This window comes from Apium graveolens, chromosome 8 (assembly GCF_009905375.1).
Source record: "Apium graveolens cultivar Ventura chromosome 8, ASM990537v1, whole genome shotgun sequence".
NCBI lineage: Eukaryota > Viridiplantae > Streptophyta > Magnoliopsida > Apiales > Apiaceae > Apium > Apium graveolens.
Window position 1 is genome coordinate 195,537,213 of NC_133654.1, and position 23,699 is coordinate 195,560,911.

General features: G+C 33.3%; 1 protein-coding gene across 2 annotated transcripts; it reads right to left on the reverse strand.

Moving 5' to 3' along the window:
- Nucleotides 1-1,476: 1,476 nt before the first annotated feature.
- On the reverse strand, nucleotides 1,477-3,847 carry LOC141678144 (putative indole-3-pyruvate monooxygenase YUCCA3). 2 transcript variants are annotated; one of them, XM_074484390.1, is made up of 3 exons: nucleotides 2,923-3,847; nucleotides 2,428-2,799; nucleotides 1,477-2,053 (listed from the first exon to the last, which is right to left on the reverse strand). In XM_074484390.1, exons 1-3 carry the CDS (start codon nucleotides 3,616-3,618, stop codon nucleotides 1,829-1,831), a joined length of 1,293 nt encoding a protein of 430 aa, XP_074340491.1. In that variant the 5' UTR covers nucleotides 3,619-3,847; the 3' UTR covers nucleotides 1,477-1,828. The 2 variants fall into 2 exon arrangements, with proteins under 2 accessions (XP_074340491.1, XP_074340490.1); XM_074484389.1 differs by having other exon boundaries at nucleotides 1,477-2,056.
- Between the last annotated feature and the right edge of the window lie 19,852 nt (nucleotides 3,848-23,699).

Sequence of the window (23,699 nt, forward strand, 5' to 3'; positions counted from 1 at the left end):
CTCAAGTTAGTGTTACCAAAAATGTGTGAGTAGGGAGAGAGCGAGGAAGGGAGAGTCTCACAATCTTACAACATTATTACTAAACTAACTATACTTACTAGATTACGTAATTAAATGACCAGGTTCTCTAGTTATTTTGAATATTAGAAAGGTTTGTAGTAGAACAAATGTATACTTATTATCTGGGAATAATTAGAATGGCTTTACTTTTCTTTCTCCTTGTTGTTTATTTTAACTGCATTAATCTTTCCTCTCTTTCTTTTCCTGTTCTTACTATCAGTTTGTCTTCTGGCCTTGTATTGTTAGTTTACTAATTGTCCTGCATGTGTCTGAATTAAAGCCTAGAGAACATGTGTGACTTTTGTAACTCAACATTATACGCCCAGAGATTGAGAATGATTGTTCCTTTATGCTACTTTGAAGAAAAGTTTTTCTAGGGATGGTTGCAAATGGTGATGATCATCTATGTACAAATGATTCAGCCTATATACTTGTATATGTTTCTTAGGAATTTAAGATATCCCAATGTCATAGGTGGTGGTGGTAATAATTGGCTAGATATATTTAGTTATACGCACATATGTACCAATCATTCAAGCATTGGAAAGTTCAATAAATTACAAGAACCAAGAATTTATCTCATCCCAGATTATGATACTACAATTTCTCTGCCATCCCTTGATCCCAGATATACAATATCTTACACTAAGTTTTTAGAATACTGAAGTAATGTTATATGGAAATCACTATTATTCTCAATATTTTCCTTTGCTTATAAACCTTAAGGTTTGGTGAAGGGACTTACTAGGATCTTATATCGTATTTCAACACTTATTTTCGTCGTAAACAACCTGGGGGATCATCACTCCAGTTCTATGATCAGACCTTATGGTTTGTATCTCTACAACTAACAAAAAGAATGTCAAATTTACAGTTAACAACTTCTTGTGACTTGATTCCAAATCTAGGAATTTCTTTTACCTATGATGGGGATTGTACATATATTTCTTATGTGCATGTTAATTCTTGCAGCCCCTGTGGGCTCTCTTTCCATGTGCTAGTCTACATCCAATTACCAAGATCTAGAGTTTATATACATTTCCTATGCAAAATCAGTGAAGAGTCAGTATAACAATAAGAAGAATTTATATGTTGGGGAATAATGAACATTAGGTCCACAATATTTATTGGGTCCCTGATAAAACTAGAATATGGAGAGTGAGCCCCATCAATTGTATTCAATACTAGGGTGGACCAAAATGTGGATGCGGAAAGAGAGAGTTTCTTATAACCTGTTGTTTTGAACTAATATTATACTAGTTCATAATGTACAACACTACAAGTTTTAGTTGTTAGAAATTATAAGTTTCTAGGATTGAGAATCTTTGAGATCCAAATAATCTAAGTCAGAATCAAACTTAGCTCATCATTAGCTATGAACTCTAATTATCACACTTTTGGCTTCTTACATTTTGATATAAAAACACAAGCATCTTTGTATAGATAAAGAAACTTTTTGTAATACATAAGGATTATTGCATATACAATGATTATCAGGTAAACACAAAAGTCGAAAGCCTCGTCTTCCTTTGTACAGAATTCCCAAAACCATTCTAAGACCTGGGATTTTATCCGAAGAGGGCTGCTCTCAGATTCACATCCCCTTTTCTGGTTACATTTTTATCAACTACCATTACCGGAACTTAAATACAAAACATAGGAAATCAAAACAAAACAGATAAATGTAAATGCAGTACTTGGTAGCTTCCCTAATTTCTACTGTCTTTTTCTTCAGAATTACTTGTATTGCAAATCCAGTGTATCAGAATTAAGATTTATATCTTTTGAGGCCTGCAACTGCTACCGAATGCTTCTTCTGTTTTGTTTCTTCTTTCCAGAGTTTGCCAATAGCTTGTGCTACTCTCATTGCATCTAAAGATGCTCCTGAGAGACCTTTCCTTGTGAAACCAACTGCATATAGCCCGAGTTTTCCTTTCCACCCATTCGGAAAGGGAGCCACTGGAATGCCTTCTCTTGTAAAAAATTCATTTTCCTGCTGAAAAAATAATAGTTAGCTTGGCATGGAATAGTAATAATTCAACAGAATTATTAAAAAAACCAAAATAACTAAAGTCAAAGGGTCTGATGTATAAGTTTTTCTGTGTTTAATCTGTCATAGATTTTAGACACTGAAGAAACCTCTGAAGAAATAATTATTTTTCATTTAAATTAAAAGAGCATCTCAACCACCTCATAGAACAACAGTCTAATGGGTGGCAGAGTACGCATGTGTGTAACAGAGAATCTAGAAGGTTAACTTCCATAACTGTCACACAAATCCATGTTAGGAGTACTAACTATGAATATATATAACTGATAATGTATTAAATTTATTACATATAAAAAATAAGAAATATCAACACTTACCTTCAACCATGAAGGAACATTGCTGCAATACCCAGTTGCCAAAATAACAGAATCAATTTCAAGGTTTGTTCCATTCACAAGTTCCACTATACCCTGTGAAAATTTCTTGATTCCAGGCACTATTTTAATATCCCCACGCTTGATCTTGTGTAATGCACCAATATCCAGGACTGGTGTTTTTCCTGCCGAGTCCTTCAGCTGTAAAGGTCCCATTGCTGGTCTTTTCAGACCGTGTTTCTCTATATTTCCAAGTACCAGCCTTGCACTAGCCAGCAAGATTATATCGACAGCCCATATTGGTAACCATTTCAACATGGCAACAGCTAACTCGAATGTTGATCTTCCAAAAAGCTCTCTAGGCAACACATGAACCTGTTAATCAAAACCAACATATTTTGTTATGATTAGGTACATATTTTTTTATGATCACAAGTAAACATATATTTTTGCTAGTGTAGTTTCTCTAAAACAGAATGTTCTCTACTGTTTACTCACCGAGCTTCGAACAACCATGGATGGAATTGCATCGTGGTGGCACAAATCAAGAGATACTTCCATGCCTGAATTGCCACAGCCAACAACTAAAACGCGCTTGCCCTTGTAAACATCACCAGACCTATAGTCACAAGCATGCATGACATTGCCACCAAACTCTTCCAAGCCTTCAAATTCTGGGACAACTTTCTCTGCATTTTCACCTGTTGCCACAACAAGCCACCTGCAAATATACTCAATATCACCCCTGCCCGGACAGTTAGGCATTGTAGTCTTAATTCGCCAAAGACTGCAAGTTTTGTCATATTTGGCGGACATGACAGACTCATTAAACCTCGGGCTAATCTCAAAGTGTTTAGCATAGGACTCGAGATACTCTATGAACTGGTATTTTGTGGGATATTCAGGAAAGGTTTCCGGAAATGGGTAATAGGGTAATTGGCAGAATTGTTTAGGTAGGTGAAGCTTGAGGCGGTCATAAGTTCTGTTTTGCCATAGGGAGGCAATGCAGGCTGCTCGGTCTAGGATTACATATGGGACTCCTTGTTGTTTAAGGCCAGCAGCCACTGCAAGGCCAGATGGACCAGCACCTACAATGACAGGTCCATTCACCAATATGCAGCGACCAGCAAAGAAGTGATCTTCATGTTCAAGGTTATTAACCATTTTTGGAATATGGAGATTAGTACAATGCATCAAGAGTGTATTTATATATGAGTATTAACTTGAAGCCGGTTTTTCTTGAATGAAGTCAAAGTAGCATTAAAAGATCAGACAGAAAAGAAGGTTTAAGAAATAGCTTGTCTTTGTTGAACGAGAGATATAGAACAAGAAAGAGATGAATGTGTAGTTAATTTTGTTTGAAGCAAATGTGTGGAGGGGGTTAGAGGGATGGAGAGGTTTAAATAGGGGAACTAGCCATGAGTACACCATGTGATATGGATTCGAAAATGATGCTTTGAAGCTCTTTCGCAAATCATAAGTATGTGGTCACCCCCTTAGTTTAATATGTACATTTACAAATTTAGATATAAGTACATCGATTTAATAATTAATCTGCTTATTGACTTTAGATTACAGAACACACTCCGTATGAACATGAAATTCATCTGTAACAGAGAATTTTCTTTGAACAACACACCTCTCAATACACAAAAGAATGGTAGCCATTGTTTGGAAATGCTTGGTTATGTTTTAAAACTCTGCTGAGTACGTCTCTGTCTGTCTGCATACACACATACCTGATGTTTACTCTTGCGATATAATACGTTATCCTACTACAAATTTATTATGTATACTTGCCACCTAGGAAGATAGCTAGCCACCCCAATCTATATACTCAGTTGCATCAACCTAGGTGGGCACATGGTCGACCTGCAAGCTTCCCGTGGAAGTTTTATTTTGTGTATTGGTCCTTGCAGTATCAAATTCTGTTGGATCAATTTCGTAATCCCTGTAATAAATGTCACTCTGCGGATAACATATAGTTAGGGAAACCAATGCAACAAATGTTGCAAATACAAACCCAAGGGAAACTCCCTATCAGTGATTTTTGCTGTCCATATACAGAAATAACTGGTACCCTGGACCAGTAGCTGTAGTTTTCCTCTACATATACGTTTATTAGTTTATACACTTGCGCACACACACAGAGTACGCAATCACATATGTTTGTATGTAAAAGATGTTTATTGGTGGAAATCATAATTGTTTTCTTCTTCCAATTATAAGGATCAAGTCTTTTACCTTACAAATTACCTCTGTTTATTTACAATACTAATTACCTCATATTTTTTTTTTTAGAATTCATATATTTTGAACCCTGAACTTCTTCTCGCACTAGGAGTGCCTTTGCCACTACCCGGGCGCATCATGATTCTCTACATCACCTTTTTCTAATTGAAGTTTATTCAAGTTGCATATGAAGGCTTCCGGAACTGTGTAAAATATTGTTACTTTAATATTAGCAGAGTTCTGTATGTACACTATAAAGTTGATAATGGATTCAAGGGTTTTAAAAATTAAGCTGATAATTTTTATTTTTATTTTGAATATTGCCTAGACCAGTGAGTTACACCCTTTTATTGGATTATGCAGGAGAGGACTACTCCAGCAAGCTGGTTTAAGCCCCTCGGTCAGGATAGGTAAGCAGGGTCTGTGCAACAGTTAATAAAACATTTCTAGATGGTTGTAATATTTATTGCTATGTCAATTATAGTATACTGTGTACTTCAGTACTCCTGACAACAATTCAATGTCTTTGCTTAATGTACATCTTTCATAATCTCACTTGATCTTAAAATTTTAAAAGATTGACATGAAATATATGACAGGATAACTAAAAAAAATTGTTAAATACTGATAACAATTTGAATATTGCTGTGGGAACTGACACAATTAGAAAGATTATTTATACAACATAGGTGCTAGATAAATACATTTTACAGGGCCTTTTTATTTTACGGGCTTTAATATACATTTTACGTGCATCAGCATATGCAAAGCTTGGTGTGAGCTCTAGGGGGTTCCAGTAAGCAGCAGGAACACAATTAAGCTTGAAAATGACTTGGAAGTAGAATAAATTGTGAAAGGAAAGTTTGAAACTTGTTTGTCTAGTTTTTCTTCTTGGAAGAAAAAAATATCTAGTATCTGTTGCTTAAGAATTAATTCCCGAGAGATCAACAATGCTGACGAGGAGATGCAGAATGTACCCACGTGGAAATGAGGAGTAGGCTCACTTTCCCCTCGGTTAAAACACAACGCCTTCACCTAGCTCCACCACCACCACCGCCATCACTCTACAAGTTTCGTTATCATATTGAGATTGCCATTTCAAGATATACCTGTTCCTAGCATTGAGATTGTTGATGTTATACTACTAGTATTAAGTTGCATACAACTATGGACCATTGTATTAAATCCCCGAAAAACAAGTTAACTTCACTCATTCCCATTGGAATTTGGAGCATGGCACATAGTTAAATTTATTTTGACATTTATAAATGTAAACTCAACTTGGAGTTGCAAATTTTGCACTTATTGAAACATATTCTCATGTGGAATAAAAGAGGGCCAGAGGGGGTTGCTTGGAAAGTCATGGGGGAAGGAGAAAATGCATGTGCTTGCATGCATGGAACCTTGGCCAAATAGTCTCTTCTTTTCATGGAATGAGAAAGTAGTGTTTGGTTATTCTTGAGATATTTTTCTTTTTTATGTTTTTTTACCAATGGCTTTGGGAAAAGTGAGCAATCATCATCCCCAAATTGTCATCATCTCTTCGAGATATGTTATACTATTACAAGGAGCTTCAATGCAGCGTGCACACACAAGAAGGGAGGGGGGGGGGTGTTTCTTGATTTATAAATCATGTTGATAGGAAGGAGAGCTTTAGAATTCTGAGCTCCTCGACTTTAGAAGAATGCTGGTTCACATCGGTATTGCATCCCTCTTGGTGCATGTTCTGCAAGAGTTTGAGATTGTTGTTTAAATTATCCAAGTGCGCTTTGAATCCATTTTTGAATTTAATAATACAGTACTGTTTTATGTTGCATCGAAACATGGTGAAACATAAAATCGGTTAGTTATGGGTAATCACATCAACACATTGAATCGCTTCAAAGTGCGCTTTGAGTTCATTTTATAAATTAATACTCCTCTCCGTCTCATTTTAATTGTCACATTTGATTTTAATCCAGTTAAATTGACTAAAATTTAATCAAAATTTATTAATATTTTTTAATTAAACAAAATAAAAAAAATTACATCATCTGAAAGTTGATTTAATCTAGTATAATATATAATTTTTAAAATTTTAAAATAATATAAGAATAATATTTAATCTTTAATAAAAAAATTGGTCAATTTAATTTTTATAAAAGGAAATATAAGGAAATATGCAAGTAAAAAAATGAAGGGGGTAATATTATTTATGTTTTCTCGAAATATGACATAAAATTGATTAGTTATAAATAATTATATCAACACATGATCGTAAATGACGATATGTACCAAATTGCGATATGGCTTGATCTCATAATTATTAGGTTAATTATCATAACTAAAACTAATATTTTGATCATTGATACAAGATTGGTTGAACTACTCGTCGGAAATGATACATGTGAATGATCATCTTATAGAAGGTACGGGTTGGGCGAGAAGCACTAAAATCGCAATTTTCATATAGCGATAGTGTGTTCAAGAAGCAAACTTTTAACCTTAATATAACAAATTCAGATTTTATAAAAAGTGAATGCTTGTGGTACGCGGCGGAGTTCCAAGACGGTTTCTTAAAATATTTTTAAAATGTTGATGTGGACGACTCTTATTTACAAAAATGTTAAAATCTCAAAACGATTTTCTAAAATATTTTTAAATATTGATATGTAAGACTTGTGTTTAGTAATTTTTTTAGTAATGAAATGTGATCCCATGTAAATATATATGCGGTCATAAATTAAAATGTAATGAATATCAGAATACATCATTCAGTAATTATTTTGGAAAATATACGGCATTACCCGTGTTTAGACCAATCTACATTCATTGAAGTTATATATCTATACTGCTGGTTTCGAATAAAATTTGGGTTTGCATATTTGAAATATACCAATCCACATTAACTTTAAATAAGATACTGATCATGTGCTTAACTTTATGATAATCTTCCGTTTAAAAATTATGGTCTTTTTGTGATTATACTTTCCGTGGTGCTGAATCATTTACTTTCAATTAACATTAATCACAAACGCGTTTGGTTAAATAAAAGTTTAAAACTATCATAGTATGTTCATAGTTTCAAACACGCGTAATCGAAAGTCCTATAAAGCTAAAATCCAGTAGAGTACAAGCTTTCGGGAGGTTAAACCACTTTTATTTATTATAATTTATAGAATATAGTAATTTAAAATTTACTTTTACAGCAAACAAGAATAAAAACAAACAATTTAAAAAGGAAAAAAAAAACTATCTTCTCCAACTTTATTACTGTCACACACACATATTTCCGGGTAGCGTAATCATTTTTCTCATGCATGTCCGCTCTATTTTGTTAGTATATATATATAACACTTTACTGGCAAATATTTATGTTTTAAATTAAACTTGAGATGAAAAAGATGGTACTTTATATCATTAGCTGGTTCAGCTTTGATCAGGGTTGTACGCGGTTAGGTTTGGTGCAATCAGAAGATTAAAATCGCACCAAATTATGTATAGCGGTTTTTTAAATCTCAACCCCAGTCGTATTTGTGATTGCGATTAATCATGATTTTTTCAACCGCGCGGTTGTGATTGGTGAGGATCGACTTGCGGTTCAACCATCGACTTGTACGATAAATGATAAATAAAAATAATTCAATTACAATTATACTTATCAAATCTTACAATTTGTAAAATAAAATGTACTACAAATTGTACAAGTAGTTAGTGCAAATTATATATGGTGGTTATTTCTGTGTTTGATAATCTTTTACTATATATTATATGTCAACCAAGGGTAAAAAAAGCCATTTTAATGGCTGTGAAATCACAATTTTGCCCTTTTGTTTTGAAATTTTTTTAAAATGGCACTATCACACAACTTTTTGAGTCCAAATTAGATAAGCCATATGCTCTCCTTTTATCAAATTCTTTTTTTATTATTTTAATATTTGAGTGAATAAAATTTTAGTGCTGTGATGTAAATTTTGTAGTTAGACAAACACACACAGATATATATATATATATATCAATTATGTTATAATTGTTATGATATATATATATTATAAAATTAAATATTTTTTATACGTTTTTTGGATTTATTTCAAAAAATCATAATTTCATTAATTCAGTTTGACTTATATGTTTATCGAGTCAAAACTATTCGGTTTAATCCGAAAATACTTAAAATGAGTAATCAGATAAAAAAAATCAAATATACGAGAATCGAACTTGTGACTAAATTATATCTTAGAACAATGGTGCTATAATGAACTTTTATTTTATTTTAAAAGTTTTGTTTAAAAAATTATATTTTCTCCTTTTTCTAATTTTAACTTTTGAGTAAATAAAATGATAGTTTATATAATTATATAGTTACAATTTAAATTTTGTAGTTAGACACACACACATTTCAATTATGTTTTAAAATATATATAAAATTAAATATTTTTTATACTTTTTTTGGATTTATTTTCGAAAAATCATAATTCTATTTTATGCAGTTTGACTTGTGTGATTGTCGAGTCAAAAATATTCGGTTTAATCCGGGAGTACTTAAAATGAGTACTTGGATCTAAAAAATCAAATATATTAAAATTTTAACTTTAAAAACTAATTCATTAGGTCATCTCCAAGCATTGCTCTATTTTAAAATAATTTTATTTTCAGATTTCACAGTTTTTTACTTATATTACCATTTCATCTCCAATCATGCCTTCAAATTTTACTTTAAATCTACTTAATCTCTATGTACAATAATTAAATAATTTTAAAATACACAAAGAGTTGGACCTACATGATATAGAAACATGTGAGAGGGTTTATTATAAAACCAATATCTTCATATTTACGGTGTAACTCCAAATTTGAAGTTGCACGGTACTTTCCTTTATTTATAAAGATAGGGTAATTCATCATTGGAGCCCCCACAACTTCATATATAGAGTAAGAAATGAAGTAATATGACATATAAAAATGTGATGGGAGATACCCTTGTTATACATATGTATCATATAAAAAATTAGATATTACTTTTAAAGATGAAACCAATCGTAAATATATGCATTACTCTTATTCTTATCATTATTATATACATACTCCTACATAACAGAAAAATATTAATTATATTACAGAGGTAAAAATATTAATTTTGTATAAAATCAAACATATATAGATTACACAACGAGATGAGCAAGTAAATTTTGAAAGACTCTTAAATAATTAAGTAATTGTGTTGGTTCAATATTTTTCTTACTTTCTATTTATTTTTAGACTTCCTAATAATCTGAGTAGATATAAGTTTGATCCGAGTTAGACTCAAAATCGGGTTTTATTCGACTAAAGAAAAATCAGCTCGTGAATAAGTTCAATTATGTGTACTCGGTCGATATCTTGGCTAAAATGTTTGAGTTTTAGAACAATGAATTGGGTTAGTCGAGCAGTGACACAGAAAAATAAATACTAAAATTTGATATAATATAAATAATATATTAAATTTAGTGCATTTCATTACTTGTATTAAGTATATTTGTAAAATAAGAAAATTAGTGCCGGAAGTTTTATTAAATTAGACAACATTCATTTTTACACCCTCATTTTAAAATTTTATTTTTTATCATGATATTTTTTTGAGTGTACTTCATTTGTTATTATCTTCTAAAAGAGAATGTTAGTTTTTTATTAGTTTTAAAATTTTTACACTCTTATTAATTTACACGCTTAGTCAACCTAAGTGTTTTTATAATTTAGAATTGAGACGAATTAGTAATGAATCTGCTCTCTTTTTTCACTCTTCATTTTTTTAATCTCAATGAAATCAATAGGAATGGTAATGAACGCCCTCCTGATCCCGATCGATCCTAACCTGTTCGGGTTAGGGATTTCGAGAAGTTTTCGGGGACGGGCCTAGCAACGAGGAAGGTTTTATAAAATTTCGGAGATCGGGCGAGTTTAGGATTAGTATCTCCCCGTCCCTTTTCCCCGACCACGATTATATATATATATATATATGCATAACAACATATTTATATATTTTATTAAATTAATTATTATAAAAATATTAATAAAATATTATTTTATTCTTAAATTAATCTAAAATTATGTTGATCAATTTTTTTACATTATAATTTAAAATATTTGTCTGAATTTTAATTTATCATTTCTTTATATTTTAAATCAATTTTAATATGATTTTATTTTAAAAATATGAGATATTACTCATGTTTTTGTATAATATGAATTAGTAGATTTTTTTAAAAAAATAAAAATAAAAATACATGATTAATATTTTTAATTATTTCTAGAATTCTCGTAGGATTTCCCATCGAGTGAGGACTGAAAATGACAAAATCTTCGTTCGGGGTGCTGGGTGGCTTTGGGGATCAGATATCACCTTCTGATCCCGAAATGACCCGATGCATATCCCTATAAACACACTACAAGTATTTTTGTTATAATAATAGAGTTTGAATTTTTTTTAGTAATTAAGTTTATCTATCTTAAGCTAAGTATCTAATATCAAAATTATCGGGGTTGAGCGAGAGTCGAACTTTACGACAAAAATAAGTTTTCACCATTTAAGTTGTCTATATGTTCAAAAAGAAAAAAAATAAGAAAATACAGTGATGACTTTTATGTTATCTCATTTTCATTGCATATTTATTTATTTAAATTTTTATGAAATGTAATTAAATTTATAAAATATATTATTCATTATTACGTAATTGATGTATGAATATAAAATAGAGTTAAAAAATCATTTATTGTATTCAAAAATTATTTTTTTATAAACATAAATTCATTCGAGATAATATTTCGATATAAATACAGGCCCGTGCCTCGCACGGGCTTTTACGCTAGTATATATTATATCCCAAAATCCCAAACTCTTTATCATTTAATTCATATATATGGTTGTTTCTCCGTTTGATGATATATATTATATATTATATTATATTATATATATAGCGGTTTGCGGTTGCGATTCGACTTTTACGATTATTTAAAAATTAAATCCACAGTCCGCAGTCAATTCACGGATATGCGGTTCCTGTAATTTCAGTTCATATTCAATCTATATTTGGCGATTATCCGTAAAGAACTATACAATTATAAGCGGTGCGAGTGATTTATGCCATTAAACGGATTACCTCCTGTACTGCCATAACTTTGACCTTTATTAGCTGCTGTACTGGTCGATGCATGTAATATATGCAATGATTATCTTTGACGAGGTAACGAAGACACAAATCTTATATACTACTAGGTCTTGGTTCAATTTAATCAATGGCTACAACATAAATAATTCGTTATATTCGATCTGGTAAAATCGAACGAAAAAATTTTCGCATAATGAAATTGTTGGTCGGAGGTCTGACAGGTTATATTAGTTTCAAAAGTTAAAACGATGCCATTTTTTATAACGTGGCACCAAAAAAATAAATTCATTAATAGTTTTCATGTTTTGTTTATTTGTTATGTATATAAATTCATCTTTTATTATAATTAAGAATAAATTATATTATTATAAAATCATTTTAGAATAAAAATATATTATAAAAATCAAACAAATTTTATTAAGCAAAAAATCAATGGATATATGATATATAGTAGCAATATATGGAATGTAATTAAGTATTTCATAGAATACCTATCATCATAATTAATCAGAAAATAAATTACAAATACTGTGCTTGTATATACCTAACTTTCTCCTTAATACGAACGCCATGGTTGATGGTCCCAAAGATAGTGGCGGCACCAGAATTTAAACTTGTCTTTCTGTGTGTACAAGTGCGGAGTCACATGGACATGATATAAATTGTTACTGCGTCCCCCTATTTTTTATAATGGGATTGGACATCAATTTAAGAAGATTTGTAAGTTAGCCATGAAAATGTAAGAAAATTTTAGGTAAATGATGATATTGTTAGGTTTTTGTATTATAAAATTTTACTTATTTTGAATTTTTTTGAAATATAAGAGAACATCTGAAAGGGAAAAGTTAGGAAAAGAATAGAATGACATATATTACAAATTTATATATTTTATAGCATAATTTATCCATCGCTATTCCGATTTTGGGTTTGATTTTCATTCACCGACAAATATATATAATAGTAGATATGTACCGTTTTTTTTATACACTATTTTTAGTAATTTTGTCCTAAAAAAGTTGTCCACGTTCATTAATTATGTTAATTAAAAGGTGAATTAAAGGAAAAAATAAGGTGACTATTATTATTCAAATTTATAAGTATTATTAATTATTTAACTTGATTAAATGAAAGATAGATTTTGATTGATTAGTAAAGAAAAGAATAATTCTAGAGTCCAAAATGTATCCTAAAGTCACTTAACGTGGTCTTATGATAATAAATCAAATTACTAATAAGAGACTTGGTGCATTCACATAATTTCAATAAAAATATTCAGAATTATTAAATTAATAATGTCACGATAAAATTTTAATACCCAATTTAATATTTCAAATACTACTCGTAAAAAGAATGAGGAGTACAAATTACAAAGTTTTAGAACGAAATTCAACTGAACTTCGTTATAAAAAACCACTAAAATTTCAATTTCTGATCGATCTTCACTGCCCCATCATAATATCAATATATAGATTTATATTTGTAATTGTTAGGTCTCAATATGTTTGTAGAAAGGGGGTTGAATACAAACAATACAGTTTAATCGAATAAAATGCGGAATAAAAAAAAAGGTGAAACAAAATTCAAGTTAAATAAAACTATTATTAAACTTGAAAGGTGTTACAACAACGGTATCGTTTACAAGGGATTAATCTCAAATAAATTATTCCAAATTTAGAATAAATTCGACATGAACTTTTTCTATTTTTGTAATAAAAAGGATCAAATGCTAAATACAATTTAAGATTAAGTTCTAGGGATTTGGATCCGCTAGATCAAGAACAAGAAAAGGATTTCTAGTGGTTAAGATTTAACAATAAATACTAGAAATGAATGTCCAGAGATATTGCAGTTGAGAATAATAAGTTCACTGCTTTCTATTTTTCTTTCTGTGTTCTTGAGTAGTTGGCTGTATTCAATTCTTTCTGTTGAGAATCAGCTGCTGTTGTTAAGTAAACAAAACAATCCACTTGATCCAGAAAGACTTTCGGCAAGACAATTCATTTGAACTAGAAAGACTTTCGGCAAGACAATCCGTAAATAAAAATTGAAAAGAGATGTTTCCAATTCATCAAAATGAGAAGTTTTTTCTACATCCATATGATCTACTAAAGTGAAAGTAGATCTGAATTGGCAAGACAATCAAATGAACTGACATGACTTTCGGTATGACTATTGATTGTCATACCGATTGTCTTGCTAATACAAAAGATAGTCTTGCTGAATTAATATAGAATATTAATTCAAAATCAATTCTGAAAATACATAATATTAATTCAGAATTAATTAATCAATTAATTCAATTAATCAGTAAATTAATCTTTGCAGATATAATTTATTTTCTTAATTAAATTATACAACTTAATTAATTAATAGAGAATTAATACTACTCTTGAACAACAACCATTCTTCTGAAAATCTTCTGATAATTATGAATCAATTCCACACTTCAATGTTGACACTCGATGTACTGTCTGGTTCATGAGTGACTAACTTCCGTGACATTTCTTCATACCTTGACTTTGATACTCTTGATTTTCTTCAGACTAAATCCTTGTAATTAATTGATACCCTGGCGAGATCTCTGTCACTTGATTAAATCCACAATCTTGATTTATATCACTGAGGCATGATCAATTTCTTGAGCTTCTTCCAGTGAATCAAGTCCTCGAGACTGTAGATGAACAATGTTACTTAATCCTTTGACATATATTACTTTGAGAGATCTCTCTGACGATAGAACCACTATTTACTTGTTACATCCTTATTTGAGTTGAGTTAAATCCTCGAATAAACAAATAGGCTATGACATATGCCTTTAAATCTCCCCCTATTTGTTTGTTAGACAATAACAACAAATACTTAGAGGATAACTCAACTAACAAATAAGAAAAAGAAATAAACAGTAATGGAAAGTAAATAGCAGAAAAGTTCTGGATTATATTTAACATTTTCCAGATTCCAAAAGAAATTTACAAGTGAATACAAGATAGATGTTCCTCTAGACTGAACATATAACTACATTAGTCTATCTTGATTCATAAAGCCCTAATCATATTACATTAAGTTTTGAGCTTATTGAATTCAGTTGTCTTCTCTTCCGAATTCACCTTCTTCCAAATCTTCAAGCAACTCCTTGTCAAAGACACGATCCTTTTCAGAAGTGAAGCTGGCTGGTCTGACTGGTTGAACTCCAACTGACTTTAGCTTATTCTTGAACTGATCGTACCTTTTAATATTCTTTTCACAATAAGCTTGAATCAGATCAGCTGCTTGAGTTTTCAACATGGATGAATATCCAGCAGTTCTTAAGTGATGTTCCATCCAGACAAGATGCTTAGCTGAGTAGTCTTTAAGAGATTGTGAATCGAGCTGGCAGATTTGAAGACAGTCAGACTTAAAGAATCTTACCTGATGAGGATTGTTGACCACTTGAGGACTAGCCCTGCTGGCAAACTCTTTGAGCCTTTCTCGAAGAACTTCATTCAATTCTGAGCTTCTTTTGACTTTGTTGAGAAGAACCCAAATCTCTGATAAAGAACGATTCTCAAACAGATGAAGTGATACTTTGAAAGATCCTTCGCTCTGACAATATACAAATATGCTCATTTCATTTAGAGATCTGTCAAAGGCAGCTGTGATCCTTGAGACTTCAGTCTTTATAGCATTCATGTACACGTCATTGTTTGGATTAGAGATCTCCAGCTTGTCCAGAAGATGTAGAAACTGCCTATCATTATTTGTGCTCAGCTGAGGCATATCAAGTACTCTCCTAGCTTCATCCCATTTCTCACCAATCTTCAGTCTGACATCTCTTCTCCTTTCTTTAGCTTTAATGTCATGAAGACGTTGCTTTTGAAGAGTTTCTGTTCTTTGGATGTCTTTCCTCATGTCAATGATCTGGGATACCTTTTTGAGTTCAGCTTCTTTTCTTTTCAACTCTGATTGCTGCTGCTGAAACTCTTTCTCAAAAATAGGATCCACTTGCGCTTCCTCTTCCCATTCTCCAAAATCACTTTCCTCCTCAGCTTCAAAGAAACCATCTTTATCTTCCAAGACTGATTCAGTGGGAACGTCATAAATATCAAAGTCATCATGTTCTCCACTATAGTAGACATCATCAGGCTTGCCTGTGCCTCCAGCAGAAGAATCTTTTTCTTTTCCCTTTCCACTTCTCCCTTTCTTCTCCCCCTTAGTTGAGGAATCCTCTACAGACTTTCCCTTAGATCCTCCATGACCTCCATCACCTCCAGAGCCTGAGCCTCCACCAGACGGCCCTTCAAAGAAAGTCCTTTGTTCTTCATTAGGGCAGTGAGAATTTTTGATCATGAAGTACAAGTGCTTCATCCCTTCATTCAGATGTTCCATACCTGTCTCTATCTTCAGAAATCTGGAGGAATCCAGTGAATGATTCATTTCAACCAAGTCTTCAAGAGAAGTCATTCTTATATGGAGAAAGCAGAAGTTTGAAATGTCTTCAGCTGATAACGTTGGAGATGCCTGGATTGAGTTAAGCTTTGGTACAACAGATGTCTTCAAATCTGATATTTCAGTCCCGATGAGAGCCAGCTGATTATTGACAGAGGTGGAAGAAGAAGACCGTTCAACCACTTGTGCTTTGAATGATTGAGCCTCAGCTTGACTTTTTGCAAGTTGTTCTTTCAGTTCAGCAATTTGAGCTAACAGATTTTCAGTGTTTGTGTCTGTGTGTGCGCTCACCTGAATATCTCTCATGTTTGATTCACTCAACTCACGTGCTTGTGTATCTCTCAATATAATTGCTCGTGAGGAGTCTTCCTAATGCTGATCTTCTGTACCTGCATTTAAAATCACCCTAGCCTCTTCAAGAGAGGTCAGTGGTGGTGCAATGGGAATTCGCGAGTCCCGATCCTCAGTCAAACCTATCTTTTCATGTGAAATAGATGTCTGAATTGCTTCAGGGATAGATTGACCGAGTTGCCCTCCACTTTCTCCAGATAAATCTGCGAGTGGAGAATCCCGTGAGGGAGCCAGAGGTGTTGGATCTGGGAGGGGAGAAAATGACTCTATTAAAGGTGGCTGAGAGTCAGATTTTCCCTCAGAAGCATGTGACTGCTCTTCTGCCGTAACTATGGCAGGCACTGTAACCGACTCAATGTGCACTCCTCGCTCCGTGTCTTGAGTATCATCTATTGGTCTGTATGCTTCCATTGTGAGTAATGGAAGTGTGCTTGACTCAGTACAGGATGCCATGGCCCTATGGCGAATTTCAATAGATTCATCCCGTTGAGAGAATGTCTCTAGTAACTGTTCATTGGCCATTTCAAAGTCCATGTCCTGTTGGGAGGACAAGGATGGGCTTTCAGATGCCTCAGTAAATGTTCTTCTTTTCTTGGGTGGAGGCAGAGCTAAGGGTTCATTCACATCCAATAATATACTACTTCCTACTAACCTTCTAGGCAACATTTTAGACAGTGGGGGAGAGGTTGAGATAGGTTGTGACTTTGTGTTTGGCTCTATGACCTGGGATTGAAGTTGTGGTTCTACAACTTCATGGTCAGTCCTATCAACCACTGGGGGTCTTTCAACAGAAGGAGGAATAGTTTGAGTTTGAGGAATTATTACCTGCAGAGGAAGAACATCTGATGTTTGAGCCTGGGTGGTTTGAACCACTGGAGGTTGAGCTTGCTGTTCATGACCGGGAAGATTGAAGATAGGTAAAGGAATATAAGTGGCCATGAAAGAAGATACAAGTACTGAAACTTGCATGAATTTGAAGGTTGTGTCTTGGCGAGTGTAAATCTTTTTGCTTACTGGAGGGGGTTCGGTTACTGAAGAGTTAGCAAAAAGAGCATTATGCTCAGGTGAGAGAAGATGTTCTGCTATGAGCATGAGAAAACGAGCGTAGTAGCACGAAACCCTACGATTAGTAGAATGATCACGTAAAGCAGAACTGAGACGTCTCAGAAGAATGGGTAAAAGTAGTTTGCCAAAATTGATCCTTTGATTGAAAACAACCACAAGACCAATATACTGCAGAGTGGAAGTGATGTTGTGAAAGTTGGATTTAGTGCAGTTGGCAAACACTTTAGAAAGTGTATCGAAGAAAATCTCCCATTCAGAAACCAAATTGGATTTAGACAACTTGGTTAAGTTAATCACCCCCTGATAGTGAATAGCTTGGAAAAAGTTTGAAATATCATTTTCAGAGGGCAAATTACAGAAATTGTCCAATGGAAAATTTAACGCTAGATTGACGACTGTTTCATCAACCACATACTGTGTGTTTGCCACGGTGAATGAAAAAGATTTAAAATCATCGGCCACAGTAGAGGTTGTGCAAATCAGTCTGAGCAGATCGACATTTAAATCACATTTGATTTAATAGCAGAGCTAACAATTGAATGGTCATTTAAAAATCTAATCCACGGCTTAAATTTTTCCACATCACATTTATCTGGATTGAAATAACCAACAAGATTATGCGAAACAATTTGGAAATTGAGAGCCATTTAAAAAATATAATAAGACACACACTTTCAGAATTTTAAGAGTAATATTAAGAAAATTCGAATTAATTTAATTAATTTAATAATTCGAATTAAATCAATTATATCCGAAAAATTTAGAAAGTAATGAATCTCGTTAATGTTCTTAACTCACAAATGCAGATATGCATAATCACAAGACACAAAACCAAATTGAAATACACAAAAAAACTAATTTTGGGGAAAAAAACGAATTGAAGTATAAAAACAAAAAAAAATGGGCAGCACTTCTGTATGTATATACGTGTATGTGTAAGTCATATGTTATAGCCTATTTGTATATTCGAGGATTCAACTCAACTCAAATAAGAATGTAATAAGTAAATAGTGGATCGACCGTCAGAGAGATCTCGCAAAGTAATATCTGTCAAAGGATTCAGAAACAAGGTTCATCTACAGACTTGAGGAGTTAATTCACTGGAAGAAGTTCAAGAAGTTGATCATGCCTCAGTGATATAAATCAAGATCGTGGATTTAATCGAGTGACAGAGATCTCGTCAGAGTATCATTAATTACAAGGATTTAATCTGAAGAAAATCAAAGTGTCAGAGTCAAGACATGAAGAAACGTCACGGAAGTTAGTCACTCATGAACCAGACAGTACATCGAGTGTCAACGTTGAAGTGGTGGAATTGATTCATAATTTTCAGTGATTTTCAGAAGATTTGCAGAAGAATGGTTGCTGCTCAAGACTAGAATTAATTCTCTATTAATTAATTAATTCATCTAATTTAATTAAGAAAATAAATTATATCTGCAAAGAATAATTTATTTATTAATTGAATTAATTGATTAATTAATTCTGAATTAATTTTAGGAATTTTCAGAAGTTTAATTGGATTAAATTCAAGCATTAAATCAGCAAGACAATTGAAAATGAACTAGCATGACAATCAGGATTGTCATACCGATTGTCATGCTAGGCCATATTCAATTGTCACACCGAAAGTTACTCTAGGAGGATGATTGTCTTGCTAGTTCATTCAGATTGTCTTGCTAGTTCATTCAATTGTCTCACCGAAAGTCTTGCCAGCTATAGGATTGTCATGCCAAGTCAATTCTATTCGTTTGTTGATTTAAAAAGAAGCAGAGAAGCAGCAACTTATTATTGAGAACACAGAAGTCAAGAAACAAGGCAGAAAAGAAAATCAAGAAGAAATATTTCATCTTTTCATCTGCATACTTCAAGATTAAATTTCTAGATTGTAAAGTTAAATCCAATCCACTAGAAATCTTTATCTTGCTCTTGTGTATCAATCTAGCGGATTAAAATCCCTAGAACTTAATCTCAAATCGCGTTTAGCATTTGATTCTAATTATTGCAAAAATAGAAAAAGTTCATGTCGAATTTATTCTAGATTTGTGATAATTGATTTGAGATTAATACCTTGTAATCGATACAGTTGTTGTAACACATTTCAAGTTTAATAATATTTTTATTTAACTTGAATTTTGTTTCACATTTTTTATTCCGCATTTTATTCGATTATTTGGTAACGTTTGTATTCAACCCCCCTTCTACAAACACATTGGGACCCAACAATTGGTATCAGAGCCTTCTGATTAACGAACAAATCAAGATCCTAGACTTTTGTGATTTTTCAACTCCTTGAATTTTTATTTATTCAAAAATTCATAATGACTTCACATAAAGTTGGAACCGTTAAAATTCCACAATTTGATAAAGAGAATTATATCATGTGGAAGAAGAAGATGCTATTATTTTTACAAGTTGCAAATCCCAAATATTCAAACTTGTTAAAGAAGGGTATAAAAACTCCGATGGTTATTGAACCGGAGGTAATAATAGATGGTGTGGTGACTACTGAAGCTAGAACCTATCCAAAAGAGCCTGAAGATTTTACTCCTGCTGAGAAGGAAGAAGCCTCCTTGGATGCCAGCCTTCAATTAATATTAATTGATTCCCTTGATCCCCTGATGAACAGACATGTGATGAACTGTAAAAATTCCAAACACATGTGGGAAACTATTGAGGTGATTAATGAAGGCACAGAGGAAGTTAGGGAGAACAAGTTGGAAATCCTAACCTCTGAATATGAACATTTCAAATCAAATCCAGGAGAAGGAATTACTGAAGTGTTTGAGAGGTACAATGCGTTGATCAACAACCTGAACATCAATGGAAAGTATTATTCAATCAGGGAGGTCAACAAAAAGTTCCTTTTAACACTGCCAGCTCATCTTGAACATAGAATCACTGCCATTAGAGAAGCTAGAGATCTGAGTGAGATTTCTTTGGACAGGCTCTATGGAGTGTTAAAAACCTATGAGTTGGAGCAGATTCAACAGAAGGAAGTCTACGGGAATGATAGAATGGTCAGCACATCTACTGCACTTGTAGCTGAAGGTCAACAACAACAACAATCTCAACAGTTAGAAAGAATGGTACAGTTTTCCAAGGGTGAGGAAAATGAGTTAGTAGCAGAATATGATCCTCCTACTACAAATCAATCAAGTGATGATTTTTATTCCTTGGAAGAGCTGGAGCAATTGGAAGATGAATCAATGGCCCAAATTGTCAAGAGATTCTCCCATGTCAGATTCAGGAGGAATCCCAAGCTTAAGTACAAGTCCAACTACAACAAATTCCAGAAAGGTGGATCTTCATCCTCTAATACCAGCAGTGGTGGGTACAAAACAGGGATGGTTGATCGAAGCACCATTAGATGCTATAACTGCAATGAGTTGGGACACTTTGCCACAGAATGTAGGAAGCCAAAGCAAGTAAGAAAGAACTCTGAAAGGGCTTATCTGGCAAAGGGAAGAAGCTGGGATGATACTGACAGTGAAGATGAAGATGAAGGAAATCTTGCTCTTATGGCTATTGATGGAAAAGCTTCATCGTCAAGAATAGAGGTAAAACTTTCTGATGCTGAAATGGTTTATCATCTAAGAGGTAACTTAGATTGTGCACGTCGTGATAATGAACTGTTAAGTTTACAGATCACAGACCTTGAGAAAGAGGTCAATGAATTAAGACTTGTGCACATTAATCAAGACAAATTAAAAGAACAGGTATCTTTTCTAGAGAATAGAGTTGACTGTTATAGAAAACTCGAAACTATTCTCAAAGACAAGATCACCGGTCTTGAGACTAAGGTTAGAGCCTACTTCAATTCTTGTTCGAAGGCTAAAGAGTTCTACAGTAAGCAAGCTGTTAATCAAACATCTGGAATAGGTTATGATTACAATGCTGCTATTGGAGAATTAGGCATAAACTCCCCTCCTCATGTATGTGCTAAAGGGAGGGAAGTACCACATGTGCTTAAGGGTGTTGATGAACCCCTCTATAAAGCATCAATTGCTGAACCATTTGATGCGACCTCTTCTGTTATTCAAGAAGAAATACGTGCTGAGGATCATGCTTATGAGAAGATTGTTTCCAAGTCAAGTGAGTCGAAAGTTCCAGTCAAAGTTGTGAAAGCAACTGAGACTAACTCAGACACACATGAGTTGGATAACAATAATGCCATGTCTACCATGCATAAATTGCCTATTGTTAATCACTCTCATAAAGCATGTGGTGTTGCTAATTGTATGTCTTGTGCTTTTAATATGATGTATGCTTATTTTAATGGTAAGCATGTGTCTAATGATAAGACTACTCCTCGTCAGCATGTGAATAACATGAAGCATGATAGGTCTAAGACTGCTAGTCCTTCTAAGGCTAGAAAGGAGACATTTGTGCCTAAGCTTAAACAGAAATTTGTTAAGGCTGTTTACAAGGTCAAATGTTCAGTCATTGAGAAAGTTGAGACAATTAAAATTAAAAATGTTGTTTTGCCTGACAAAGGACAATTCTACAAGTATGCCGGGCCCAACCAAGTTTGGGTTCCGAAGAAGGTCTAATCCATTTGTAGTGCAGGGCATTAAACAAGTATAACCGGTAGTGTGGATTCTTGACAGTGGATCATCAAGACATATGACCAGAGATAGAGCCCTGCTATCAAATGTGGTTGAGAAAGCTGGCCCCATGGTTACCTTTGGAGATAACAGCAAAGGTTTATCCGAGGGATATGGCTGTTTGCAAGCTGGGAATGTTATCATTATAATTTTGTATATTGTGCTAGGTTATTATCAGAAAGCATCATCTAACATATAGCACCAGTGACGAGACTTGAGAATATTACGACATATCAGACACTTGCTGCACATTACACTTGGAATTGTACTCTAGTAAGATGTGTACAAGTGTACTCCTGATTGGTAAGTCAAAAGAGGAAGTCAATGCACCACAGTTCATGGACTTTGCAGCTGCAGATCTATTGGACTATGCAATTTCTTCTTCACAATCTCACTTCAGGTTGGTATGAACTAGTATACTGCTCAAGCAATCGTCAAGGACATGGTATGGCACTCTAACTGCAGTTACAGTTTTATATGAATAAGTAGAGTCGTCATATTTATAACTCTCTTATCACTAAGCACAATCATATTGTTTTATATGTGCAGTGGTATATTGATTATGCAACATAACAATTAGTATCTAAAAGTACTTGACAAGTATCGGTCAATGATATCTTGTTAACATTATGTTGCAGATATTTGTAAGCTTTTGATATGAATGAGAATTACTTAGACTTTACCCTAAGTGATCAATGTTTTATCAAAAACTCATTCATATTGAAAAATAAAATCAAACTTCTTTCTACATTAGTGGTTTCTTATTTCATGTAAAATCTTTTGAAATCACTAGTGTAAATCATTTTCTCTCTATTACCATATGTTCTGTGTTACAGGTTCAGTCTCCAATGACTTTCTTTCATTGACAGTCATGAGGTTGAAAACCCACAACGTCTATCCCAGACTGTAAAGACAAACACAAAAACAGAACCAACCAACACTCTCTTACCACTAAATGTAGTATGAATGAGCGTGAGGGAGATAGTGCCTTAGTGCACCACATAAGGAAGGTTCTGTAGTCAACCCAGTAGCTCTGTCTCCTACATAGATGAGTAGTATTTAAACGAGACAACTGCTAGCCCCCATACATCTTCTCAAAAAGATGTAATGGCTGAAAAGGCACAAAAACAGTTACTAGATTCATTCTCTCAAAAGGGTGAGTCTATTGAATTTTGCCTGTCGGCCAAGGTATCCGATGTAGTGTCACCACTTCAAACATAATCAATTCTTGATGCACAAGGAGAAGTTACACACACAAAGGATGAGTTGACGGAAACAAGAGTTTCGACCATTTTAAGGTCAGATTCGATTGTTCAAGGTTCGTTAGTGGACCAATTGCCTTTACAGGTGTTAGGAGAGGATACTGATCCAAAAGCCATATGTCAGTGGTCAGTGTCTACCTCCCCAGGCTTAAAGCCCCTGGATGCATCTGCGGATAATGGATCTGACATAGGCGCAGATCGGCAACTTG

Bases quoted from the DNA above. Each gene is read 5' to 3' on its own strand.
- LOC141678144 (XM_074484389.1), bottom strand. From the start codon at position 3,618: ATGCATTGTACTAATCTCCATATTCCAAAAATGGTTAATAACCTTGAA. The intron at 2,800-2,922 runs GTGAGTAAACAG...TTTGATTAACAG, and splicing joins CCATGGTTGTTCGAAGCTCG to GTTCATGTGTTGCCTAGAGA. The intron at 2,057-2,427 runs GTAAGTGTTGAT...TTATTTTTTCAG, and splicing joins ATGTTCCTTCATGGTTGAAG to CAGGAAAATGAATTTTTTAC.